General features: G+C 43.1%; 1 protein-coding gene across 1 annotated transcript in view; it reads right to left on the bottom strand.

Annotated features, from left to right (window-relative positions):
- ofcc1 (orofacial cleft 1 candidate 1) overlaps window positions 1–13,462 on the bottom strand; it is a 122,369-nt gene that overhangs the window by 79,978 nt on the left and 28,929 nt on the right. The window contains exons 7-8 of the mRNA XM_038997223.1: window positions 12,729–13,035; window positions 9,702–9,831 (exon numbers count right to left, since the gene is read on the bottom strand). Coding sequence (XP_038853151.1) covers window positions 9,702–9,831; window positions 12,729–13,035 — 437 coding nt within the window. The remainder of the gene's footprint in view (window positions 1–9,701; window positions 9,832–12,728; window positions 13,036–13,462) is intronic.

The raw sequence follows: 13,462 nt of genomic DNA, 5'->3' as shown, positions 1-13,462 counted from the left end.
CTATAGGCCTGGTGCGTGGTACCGGCACTGGTGGTACCGGGCTGAGGGCACGCACATCAGGGCGAGTACGGGGAGAAGGAACAGTGCGTACAGGGCTCTGGAGACGCACAGGAGGCTTAGTGCGTGGTGCCGGAACTGGTGGTACTGGACTGGAGACACGCACCATAGGGAGAGTGCGTGGAGGAGGAACAGGGCTCTGGAGACGCACTGGAAGCCTGGTGCGTGGTGTAGGCACTGGTGGTACTGGCCTGGAGCGGGGAGGTGGCGCCGGAAATACCGGACCGTGCAGGCGTACTGGCTCCCTTGAGCATTGAGCCTGCCCAACCTTACCTGGTTGAATGCTCCCCGTCGCCCGACCAGTGCGGGGAGGTGGAATAACCCGCACCGGGCTATGTAGGCGAACCGGGGACACCATGCGTAAGGCTGGTGCCATGTAAACCGGCCCGAGGAGACGCACTGGTGGCCAGATATGTAGGGCCGGCTTCATGACATCCGGCTCAATACTCAATCTAGCCCTGCCAGTGCGGGGAGGTGGAATAACCCGCACCGGGCTATGCACACGTACAGGAGACACCGTGCGCTCTACTGCGTAACACGGTGTCTGCCCGTACTCCCGCTCTCCACGGTTAGCCTGGGAAGTGGGCGCAGGTCTCCTACCTGCCCTTGGCCCACTACCTCTTAGCCCCCCCCCAAGAAATTTTTGGGTAGTACTCACGGGCTTCCTTGCTAGTCGCGTACCCTCATAACTTCGGTTCCTCTCTCCGGTTGCCTCTGCTCTCCTAATCGCCTCCAGCTGTTCCCATGGAAGGCGATCTCTTCCAGCTCGGATCTCCTCCCATGTGTAGCAACCCTTGCCGTCCAATACATCCTCCCATGTCCACAAGTCCTGGTTACTTTGCCGCTGTTGTTGGTTCCGCTCACGCTGCTTGATCCATGTGTGGTGGGAGATTCTGTCACGGTCGTCTTGAGGTGAATGAATGGACCAAGGCGCAGCGTGATATGAATACATCTTCTTTTATTTTACGACGAAGATGAACACGAAACGAAACACTTATACAAACTATACAAAACAACAAACAACCGTGAAGCTACAAACGAAAGTGCACACACAAGCTACTTACGTTCAACATAGACAATCTCCCACAATCACCTAAAGCCTATGGCTGCCTTAAATATGGCTCCCAATCAGAGACAATTAATGACATCTGTCTCTGATTGAGAACCAAACCAGGCAACCATAGACTTTCCTAGAACTCTCTCCTGAACACAACCCCATACACTATACAACACCCCCTAAACAATACACACACCCTAAACTAGACAAAACACACAAACTTCCCATGTCACACCCTGACCTAACTAAAATAATAAAGAAAACAAAGAATACTAAGGCCAGGGCGTGACACATACAATGCATATGCTCTTGACTGAGGTCCATATCAGGATCTTGACATGCTAATTTAGGACAACTTCTGATGATTATTTGAGTTTTGAGGACATGCTCAATAATTTGACAAATATTAAATCCATATCATTCTTTCATACACGAGCTATAATTGTTGTATTCCCTCTGGATAAAGGTGTGCGCAAACCGCAAGCTAAAAGCAAGCACTGTAACTGGTAACCTAGCAACAACAATCACATATTTTCTGCTGTGGAATTCCAACTGTCATTTCTGAATTTGTCCTCCACAAATGAGTGCATAAACGGTGTGTGTTCGAACTGACAACTGGAGAAAGAAAGAAGTAACTCAAAAGAAGTTAACGCTACAGTGAGTAGCTAATTTGAGATGTTTTATTTATCTTAGTAACAAGAATGACGAAACGCTAATTTGTCCAGCACACAGTAGGGTAAGCTAGCTAATAACTCTACCTACATGTACATATTACCTCAACACCAGTGGTCCCGCACATTGACTCTGTACCGACACCCACTGTATATAGCCCCGCTATTGTTATTTACTGCTGCTCTTTAATTTTGTTATTCTTATCGCTTACTTTTTGGGGGTATTTTCTTAAAACTGCATTGTTGGTTAAGGGCTTGTAAGTAAGCATTTCACTGTAAGGTCTACTACACCTGTTGTATTCGGCGCATGTGACAAATATAATTTGATTTGATGTGTGGGGTAAATGCTAACTGGTAGCCTAGATAGCTAATAAATAACGAAAATGTCAAACCTTCTGGGAAAAACATTTTTACCCCTTATCAAGCCTCAAGGTGTCAGCTAATGTTTTAAAATGTTTAGTTGCATTTTGTATTACTGTTAATATAAGCTAGATAACTAACTTAGCTAGCTAGCAACTTGGCTAGCTAGCTTGTTCCAGTTAGTTTCGCTACGTTTTGGTATGGTTTTGTGAAATGACAATATTTTCTTGCAATATCGACACGATTCATGATTTATGCATTGACAGTTTGAAGTGGATCACAGACCAACACTACCATCATGTTGGGTCTTGACAGCTAGGAACCACAGCAGATGACACAATCTGCAACCCACAGTCTGCATCTTTACAGAAAATGTGTTGTGATTGGAGCTCTGGATTTGCAATGCTGCATTCTTTAAAACAGAAATAACAGAATAGTGCTTTGGAAATAGCAACTTTGATTAAATAAGACATTTTAAAAAATAAAATAAGGATACAGAAATTAGCAGGTTAATTCATTCATGCCTAAGTATACTGAACAAAAATATAAACACAACATATAAATGAGCTGGTTCATGAGCTGTAATAAAAGATCCCACAAAAGGCTTATTTCTCTCAACTTTTGTGAAGAAATTTGTTTACATCCTTATTAGTGAGCATTTTTCCTTTGCCATGATAATCCATCCACCTGACAAGTGTGGCATATCAAGAAGCTGATTAAACAGCATGATAATTACACAGGTGCACTTTGTGCTGGGGACAATAAAAGGCCACTCTAAAATGTGCCATTTTGTCACACAACATAATGCCACCGATGTCTCAAGTTTTGAGGGAGCGTGCAATTGGCATGCTGACTGCAGGTACAGTGCATTTGGAAAGTATTCAGACCCCTTCCCCTTTTCCACATTAAGTTAAGTTACAGCCTTATTCTAAAATGGATTAAATAAAACAAATGTGTCATCACTCTACACACAATACCCCATAATGACAAAGTGAAAACAGGTTTCAAGAAATGTTTGCCAATTCATTAAAGCTAAAAAACAGAAAGGCCCTTTTGAAAGATACTGCAGGTCTTCAATTAGTCAGTCTGCTACCCAGGAGCTAGACAGTGGCGGTTGACCAGGAGTATAGGGAACAGATTCTGGTGTCATTCACCTACCACAAAATAAACACACTTAAACAGTCACCAAATTTGAAACTATCCATTATAGTCCCCAAAATCCACTGGAGATTCTACTTTACTCATTTGCATGTTCCGTTCTTGACTTTTGCCACGCAAAATAAACGGTCTGGTGACACTGTTTGGATTAATTTCTTTTTGTTCAGTATATAAACCCTTGCCGTCAGAAAGTATTCACTCCCTTTGACTTTTTCCACATTTTGTTGTGTTACACCCTGAATTAAAAATGTATTTGTCTACCTCCCAAATGGCGCAGTGGTCTAAGGCACTGAATCGCAGTGCTAGCTGTGCCACTAGGGATTCTGGGTTTGGGTCCAGGCTCTGTCGCAGCCGGCCGCGACCGGGAGACCCATGGGGAAGCGCACAATTGGCTCAGCGTCGTTCGGGTTAGGGGAGGATTTTGTCCTTGTCCCATCGCGCACTAGTGACTCCTGTGGCGGGCTGGGCGCAGTGCATGCTGACATGGTTGCCAGATGTTTCCTCTGACACATTGGTGCAGCTGGCTTCCGGGTTAAGCGGGCATTGTGTAAAGAAAGAGTGTGGGTTGTATTTCAGAGGACACACGGCTCTTCGCCTCTCCCGAGTCCGTACAGGAGTTACAGCGATGGATACCATGAATTGGATACCATGAAATTTGGGAGAAAAAAAAACAATGTATTTGTCGCTGGCCTAATGTCTACATGGATTTGTTTTTCAAATTTTTTACAAATGAATTACAAATGACAAGCTGGAATGTCTTGAGTCAGAAAATATTCAACCCCTTTGTTATGACAATCCTAAATAAGTTAATGAATAAAAATGTGCTTAACAAGTCACATAATAAGTTGCATGGACTCACTTTGTATGAAACTAATAGTGTTTAACATACCTCATCTCTGTACCGCACACATACAATTATCTGTGAGGTCCTTCAGTCGAGCAGTGAATTTCAAACCCAGATTCAACCACAAAGACCAGGGAGGTTTTCCAATGCCACGCAAAGAAGGGCACCTATTGGTAGATGGGTAAAAAAAGCAGACAATGAATATCCCTTTGAGCATGGTGAAATGATTATTTATCAATACACCCAGTCAATACAAAGATACAGGCGCCTTCCTAACTCAATTACCGGAGAGGAAGGAAACCTTTAGGGATTTCACCATGTTGCCAATGGTGACTTTAAAACAGTTACAGAGTTTAATGGCCGTGATAGGAGAAAACTGAGGATGGATCAACAACATTGCAGTTACTCCAAAATACTAACCTGATTGACAGAGTGAAAATTAGGAAGCCTATACAGAATCAAAAATATTCCAAAACATGCATCCTGTTGCACTAAAGTAATGCTGCAAAAAAATTGCAAAGCAATTCACTTTTTGTCTTTAATACAAAGTGTTACGCTTGGGGCAGCACCAATACAACACATTGCTGAGTACCACTCTCCATATTTTCAAGCAAAGTGGTGGCTGCATCATGTTATGGGTATGCATGTAATTGTTAAGGATTGGGGAGTTTTTCCAGATAAAAATCAAATGGAATGTTGCTAAGCACAGGCAAAATCCTAAAGGAAAACCTGGTTCAGTCTGCTTTCCACCTTTCAGCAGGACAATAAACTAAAACACAAGGCCAAATCTACACTGAAGTTGCTTACCAAGAAGACAATGAATGTTCCTGAGTGGCCGAGTTACAGTTGATTTAAATCTGAAAATGCTTGTTTAGCAATGATCAACAACCAACTTGACAGAACTTGAAGAATTTAGAAAAGAATAATGGACAAATATTGCACAATCCAGGTGTGCAAAGCTCTTAGACTTACCCAGAAAGACTTGGCTGTAATTGCTGACAAAGGTGCTTCTGCAAAGTATTGACTCAGGGGTGTGAATACTTATGTAAATTTGATATTTCTGTATTACATTTTCAATATATTTGCAAACCATTAAAAAAAAACTGTTTTCACTTTGCCATTATGGGGTATTTATTGTGTGTAGATGGGTGTGAAAAAAATAGAAGAATTTAATACATTTTCAATTCAGGCTTTAACAACAAAATGTGGAATAAGGCACTGTATCTATCTAGTACAGAAGCGCCGAGGGCCTAAAAAGTTTCCATGGAATAGTGCATCCTGGTACCTAGTTATACATTAACATTCAAAAACATTAAGCATACAACAAACAATATACAGTGCATTCGGAAAGTATTCAGAACCCTTCCATTCCACATTTTGTTACGTTACAGCCTTATTCTAAAATTTATTAAATGTATATTTTACACACAATCTACACACACAATATCTAATAATCCCAAAGCAAAAACCGGTCTTTAGAATTTTTTTGCAAATGTATTAAGAATAAAAAACTGAAATACCTTATTTACATAACTATTCAGACCCTTTAATATGAGACTCGAAATTGAGTTTAGGTGCACCCTGTTTCCATTGATCATCCTTGAGATGTTTCTACAACTTGATTGGAGTCCACCTGTGGTAAATTCAATTGATTGGACATGATTTGGAAAGGCACACACCTGTCTATATAAGGTCCCACAGTTGACAGTGCATGTCAGAGCAAAAACCAAGCCATGAGGTCGAAGGAATAGTCCGTAGATCTCCGAGACAGGATTATGGCGAGGCACAGATCTGGGGATGGGTACCAAAACATTTTGGCAGCATTGAAGGTCCAAAATAACACAGTGGCCTCCATCATTCTTAAATGGAAGAAGTTTAGAACCACCAAGACTCTTCCTAGAGCTAGTCACCTAGACAAACTGAACAATTGGGGGAGAAGGGCCTTGGTCAGGGAGGTGACCAAGAACCCGATGATCACTCAGACAGAGCTCTAGTGTTCCTTTGTTGAGATGGGAAAACCTTCCAGAAGGACAACCATCTCTGCAGCACTCCACCAATCAGGCCTTTATGGTAGCATGGCCAGACGGAAGCCACTCCTCAGTAAAATGTACATGACAGCCCAGTTGGAGTTTGCCAAAAGACACCTAAAGGACTCTCGGACCATGAGAAACAAGATTCTCTGGTCTGATGAAACCAAGATTGAACTCTTTGGCCTGAATACCATGCGTCACATGTGGCACCATCCCTACAGTGAAGCATGGTGTTGGCAGCATCATGCTGTGGGGATGTTTTTCAGCGGCAGGGACTGGGTGACTAGTCCGGATTGAGGCAAAGATGAACGGAGCAAAGTACAAACAGATCCTTGATGAAAACCTGCTCCAGAGCGCTCAGGACCTCAGACTGGAGTGAACGTTCACCTTCCAACAGGACAACAACCCTAAGCACACAGCCAAGACAACGCAGGAATGGCTCGGGGACAAGCGTATGAATGTCCTTGAGTGCCCCAGCCAGAGCACGGACTTGAATCAAATCAAATCAAATGTATTTATATAGCCCTTCTTACATCAGCTGATATCTCAAAGTGCTGTACAGAAACCCAGCCTAAAACCCCAAACAGCAAGCAATGCAGGTGTAGAAGCACGGTGGCTAGGAAAAACTCCCTAGAAAGGCCAAAACCTAGGAAGAAACCTAGAGAGGAACCAGGCTATGAGGGGTGGCCAGTCCTCTTCTGGCTGTGCCGGGTGGAGATTATAACAGAACATGGCCAAGATGTTCAAATGTTCATAAATGACCAGCATGGTCAAATAATAATAATCACAGTAGTTGTCGAGGGTGCAACAATCAATCAACCCAATCAAACATCTCTGGAGAGACCTGAAAATAGCTGTGCAGAGACGTTCCCCATTCAACCTGACAGAGCTTGAGAAGAATGGGAGAAACTTCCCAAATACCGGTGTACCAAGCTTGTAGCATCATACCCTAGAAGACTCGAGGCTGTAACCACTGCCAAAGGTGCTTCAACAAAGTACTGAGTAAAGGGTCTGAATACTTATGGAAATGTAATATTTCAGTTTTTTTCATAACTTTGCTGAACCTGTTTTTGTTTTGTCATTTTGGGGTATTTTGTGTAGATTGATGAAGAAAAAATTGATTTAATCAATTTTAGAATAAGGCTGTAATGTAACAAAATGTGTAAAAAGATACTGCAGGTCTTGAATTATACAGTCAGCTACCCGGGAGCTAGACAGTGGCGGTTGACCAGCAGCCTAGGGTACATATCCTGGTGTTATTCACCTACCACAAAACAAACACAAGTCCACAAACAGCACAGGGATGACAGTTCAACACACAGTCACCTAATCTTAAACCATCTATTATATTCAAAAAAATCCTCTGGAGATTCTACTTCACTCAATTTGCATGTTCCGCTCTCTGACTGTTGCCACTCTACATAAACGGTGTATACTGGTGGCACTATTGGGATTCACCTACCCAGCACTGTGTGCCCGGCAGTGTTGCTTTTTGACTGTTAATGGCCCATATTAACCATTTGGAACACACAAACACACACACACACACACACACACACACACACACACACACACACACACACACACACACACACACACACACACACACACACACACACACACACACACACACACACACACACGTAAACAGATACACACCCAGCGCCACGTGCATGCCGGTGCCTGGCAGTGCCCAGCGCAAAGCCACCCTCAGAGGGTGTGTGCCGAGCCCTGCCGTTATGCCCCGCAATCTCCTCGCTGAGCATCTTTGCATACGCCACAACACAAAACAATTTAGGCAGAAGTGAAATTAGTATAATTGGTGGTAAAGCGGTTTAGCCCACACATCGCACATCCAGGAGGTTAGGGCTCTAAGCCCCCACACTGCTGAGGGAGAAAGAAAGGGGGTAGAAAAAGAACAATAAAAATAAATAAAAACAGCACACCAGTGTTAATTTTTCACTATGTGTCTTTAGAGATTGTTATTATTTGTCTCTCATGCATGGACCGGTACGTGTATGGCGGAAAGTCAAGACATCCGGGAAGGTAAAAGGCAAAGTGAGCCAATTTTCCATATCAGAAGGTGGTTTGTTTGCCCGGAGCCTTAGTTGTGCCTAAAGTGCCATAACATTACACCACTCCTACAGATGAGATCAAAGCATTCAGCCACGGATCCTCAGCAGCTTTTTTTGGCACGCAGCACGTCCTTCGCCGAAACATCTTTTCAAGGTTCCTACATTGACTGCTCCACAAATTGAACTCTTTAATACACAGGAAATGCCACATACAAAAACATATTTTCTTTCTAAGTATAGCCTAATATTCGGAGATTAAGCTTTCTCGTTAATTATTTTCATTTTAATTAGTAAATCTTAATTAACAATGAACATTTACCCTTAAAAATGTTGGCTTCGGAATGAAGGAAAGGGGGGGGGGAGAAAACGAGTGAATAAATATGACAATCTTTTTGGGACCTCCAGGCAGGATTACTGATGCAGGCAGACTTAGTTATTAAACACGTTCTAAATTAAATGCCTCCATGAATTTTGCACAGAAATATATTTTCATAGTTTTGCATGCCAAATGTGACATTTTAGATTTTAGATTCATCTGCCGCAGTAATTTTGGAAATGTCATATAAACAAAGATTTTGTCATTTACCAATGGAATTACTATGCATGGCAGGTTGGCCATTGCTTTTCCTGGCTGTGCTGGTTGTTTCAAGTCAGCAAGCCATAAAAAATCTTTATCTCTCTGAAACACAGCAATTTGGGAGATAATCGAATGGTGACTGGGGGGCAGAAATGCCAGTCTGAGGAATTATACCACAATCTCTCCCACATTTACAACCTTCCTCAAAGCGAGTTGTCACCCTGGCAGGAAGGGCTGATAGAAGATTCATTACATCTCTAAGCCTGCATGGTGGCAGAGCAGCCTCATCCCCAGCCTAACAACAGCACACTCCTACGGATGCTAAGGCTGCTGCCTGATGCTGCTCCTTCCTCCTCACTCTCCCTTCTTTCCCTTTCTACTTTCCTTAAGACACCAGACGGCTTTTTACACACTGGGGGATGAAAAACATCCTAAATAAAGGAGAAAGAGAGACGGCGGTTTTTCCCAGTGTTCCATGGTAAACACAGGGAAGCCTTTTATGTGTGTGTGTGTGTGTGTGTGTGTGTGCGTGCGTGCGTGCGTGCGTGCGTGCGTGCGTGCGTGCGTGTGTGTGCGCGCGCGCGCGCGCGAGTATGCTCTCACGTGCATGAGTGTGCTTGCAAAAGAGACTCTGCTGACAGATTCCATTCACGGCAGCAAGGATTTCATATAATTACATCATTTGACTTTAAAAAAAACATTCCTCTATCTGTTTCTCAGGCCACATAAACATATTTTGTGAGATATCATCATTTCTTCTATGGTTGAACCCCGGTGGAAATATGCCTCCGATATAGAAGTGGTACTTCCTGTTGATGTGCCATGTTACTTCCTGTGTTTGTGTCTGATAATGGCTGGGTAACAGATCCTACCTGCCAGCCGAGGCCCGGCTCCCTGGCCCACGGTGATTCTGCTGCGGAGGAGGCTTCTGTCATCTCGCCGTATTTGGCGATCACTTCACCTTTGCGCTCCCTCAGCGCCTTCAGCAACTGGCTCTCTGCGCTGCGAAACACAAGTGGTAACCCTGTTAACCAGCCACCTGCATATTGTGCTCTCTTGTTCCCACTTTGTAGCCAACAGCGGAGAATCTAATAACGCAACAACAAACACTTTCCACTTTTTTCCCCTCCCTCTCTTTCTCTCTCTCTCTCTCTCTCTCCTTGGCCTTTCAATCTTATCTGGGGTAATGTAATAAACTGCTGCTACGCTCCGTCTCCCAGCCACCTCTCTTAATTCCTCAAAATAAAGCAATATCATAGGCCCGCCTGCTAAAGTGGATAAGATGGCTTTAAAGTAAGAATAATTCAGCAAATAAATGCTCATCGGTGCGGCATCAAAGCCAGCCACCAACTTTATTTTCTGCTCGCCCGATCAAAAGTATTACATGTGCTTTCGTCAGTTAACAACGCAGCAGAATGGGGGCCCTCTCTCTAATGAAATTACTGTTAAATCAAAAACAGTGAAAGGAAATAAATTACACATAAATAAAAAAGAAAGTCAGCTTGGCATCCCGTTCCCATTCTAGAGAATAGGAGATCATTTCTCATTGAATCTCAGAAAATGTAGCCCTAGGTGATGTGTATTAAAACCTCTCATGACTAATAGCCACCCACCAATGATATCAGAAGGAATTTGCAGGGGCCAAGACTGTGCGGAGAAGGTCATCGTTGCTAAACTCAAACGGTATTCATCTGACAGGCATGGTGTCCAAACCAACACCCATAGTAAACAGTGAGCACAACAGGCTCATGTAGATTCTCTTGATTTTTTTCTGTATAATGTCAGGCCGGATGGTAAGCCATAATTACTAAAAAACCTCTACATGCTATTATAGCCTTTGGGCTGAGGGAGGAGATGCATGATTCCAGACTGATGTGGATGGAACACAAACTGATGCTCCTCTGAGTCCAGTGACACGGGCAGATTTTCATGCCTCGCAGCCATTTACCCACAATGCAGCAGCGCAGACAATGCATTGCAATATAGAGCCCATATAGGTTACAGTCACATTACATGTTTTCTCAAATGGCAGCTAAATAAATATGGTGAACGTTCTGTACAATGAATGCTTATTTCATTCATGTAACATTAGTGGAAACATACCGTTGGAACGCTGCATACAGCCTGTCTTGCAGTATCCTCTCCTGTTGGTCACAGTCTCTGTGTGACTGGGCCTGGGGTTCCTTTGAAAGAATGAGCCAACTTTTTGTCAACATGGACATTTTGCAGCCAGTAAAAAGAAATAGACTCACAAAACAAAAGCATGAAGACGTGATACTGATGAAATAGTGCATGACTTGAACTACAACCATATCACTGAGATTTCTCTGGCTTTTATTACTATAACAGCTTTGATTACATGTACAACTCTACGACACAGTAAGAGGAAGGAGATTAAAATGCCTCTCAGCAAACCTGGCACAATGTATTCAAATCATCCCAGTAATACTAACAATACTACTTCAGGAAATATAATTTTACATAGCACAAAGTAATCTTTCCCTTCATGGACACAGCAAAGTACCTTTGCATTTCCCCTTAAGAAGGACATTAGTCTTTTCTTCCTCACCCACTCATTTTCCTGAGACATCCCTCCTCTTTGAAGATGTGTATCCTGCCAAAAATAAAATCACACTCTTAGGGTGCATCCAAAATGGCACCCTATGTAGGCCATGGTCAAAAGTAGTGTGCTAGAGAATAGGGTTTCAGACACACCCTTAGTTTGGCCGTGCTTTGTGATAGGGAGGTGTAGTGTGAATTAAGTACACAGCATCTAACTCTGAAACAACGTGGTAATGCAATCTGCAGGCAATCAATAGCAGCCAGCCTGGAGCCTACCGACATGTAACGGGTTGATGAATCCTTCCAGCCGGTACCATTCAGTCAGCAAGTTTACACCGCTATTCAGTCGCATTGACACTGTTAAATGACAGCGTCTCGCGAGCAACCATGAAAGCTTTTGTGTGTAACAAACGGGAGAAAAAAGTCCTATTACTTCAAAATAGATGAGGAAATCTCCGGTGCATAGCCTAATGTTCTTTCAATGAGAAGTGGGCACAAAACAGTTGGGGAGTGAATACACATTATGATAGCATAAAACACTGAACCCCGCTAGTATACAGTATTACGTAGATGGAACTGATTATCAATACATGAAACGATGACTCAAGTCTTACCATCACAAGATCTATCCATTTTTCACTTTCCTTCCATATTGTTGGTGTTAATTTAGAACTCCTTAATTCTTCTTCCTTTTCAAGTCAGATTACAGCTATAAATATACTGGATAGTTTTTTATTTTCTGTTTAGATATGCGTTAATGTTTGGGTTTGGCTACCTCAATTGCGCTGAACAATGAAAACCCCATGTTCCTGTTTTCACCCCATTTTTTGACTGATGGAGTATCAACACTCATTTCATAAGCTTCTTCAGATCTTTACGCTATTTCACAAAATCCCCTTCTCCCAAAACAAGCGGTGGGGAGAAAAAATTGTCACGCTCTATTTTTCCTGAAAAGAGATGGTTGACAAACCAAGGCGGAAATCCAGGCTTCAATGACAAATGCATAATAATGAATAATCACAAAAACAACAAACGCAAACAAATTATTAGTTTGGACGATATCCTATTTTCACACACAATGTATGATACGATCAAATAGGCAAATCTGGGATCGAGATGAATCGAATGGGCTTTAAGAAACTTACAATTCATTAAAGTTACATAACAATAGTTCAGAGTTCAGTGCATAAAAAGAGTTCAATCTGAAAGTTACATCAACTACATTAGGAACCAAATGGGCAACTTTTAAAAGGGCCACTAAAAAAAACATTTTTAAAAAGGAAGCACAACACAGACAGAAATGTCTGTGAGGGGCGGGTGGGCGGGAAGCGAAGCACCCAGTGTTGTCCATTAGGCGGAGTGTGTAATGGACATGGCTCATGTGCTGGTGAATATAGGAGATGACATAGATATTCCTCTTTGTGGCTCTGACCTGTTCCAGTGAAAGGCTGCCAAGCGTGATCATGTCAGGCAGCACGCGCTCCCTCAGCTGCTGGGCGTAGCGGGGGATCACCTCTTCTTCCCCTTCTTCCACTGCCGCCATGAAGCGCCCACGGCCTGCAGCACCGGCACCGACACGCAGCGTTGGATCACCGGCCCTCACCTTCCACACCTCTGCCTCCTCCATGTGGGCTAGCGCCATACCTGGACACACAGGGGAGTGTGTGGAGTTAACACACACACACGCAGATGGATGTACACACACACTCATACACAACACACATGCACGCACACAGATACTGTTATGCACAAGTAGTAGACAGTTTAGATTTCACATGCAAAGTACCGAAGGCCATCTGAAAAATTCACTTGTCTGAAACATTATTTCTTATAAGCACCGGCAAAAAAGCAGGACAAACTCACATCTTACAGTCCACTGACCATCTATGTCCATGTCAATGACATGTTGTAATAGTATGCATTCAGTGTGGATCTGGATATAAGGCGAAACCTTGACTAATGTCCATCACTAAATCACCACCAGTGCTACAGCAAGTCTCCTACAGTACATCAATGAATTGTTGCCAGTGGATTAGCCTAGCTAGCTTTTCAAGAGGCCACCGATGCAGCA

Source organism: Salvelinus namaycush, chromosome 7 (assembly GCF_016432855.1).
Source record: "Salvelinus namaycush isolate Seneca chromosome 7, SaNama_1.0, whole genome shotgun sequence".
Classification (NCBI taxonomy): Eukaryota; Metazoa; Chordata; class Actinopteri; order Salmoniformes; family Salmonidae; genus Salvelinus; species Salvelinus namaycush.
The sequence above is the reverse complement of the archived record's forward strand: the minus strand, read 5'-3'. Positions and strand labels throughout refer to the sequence as shown.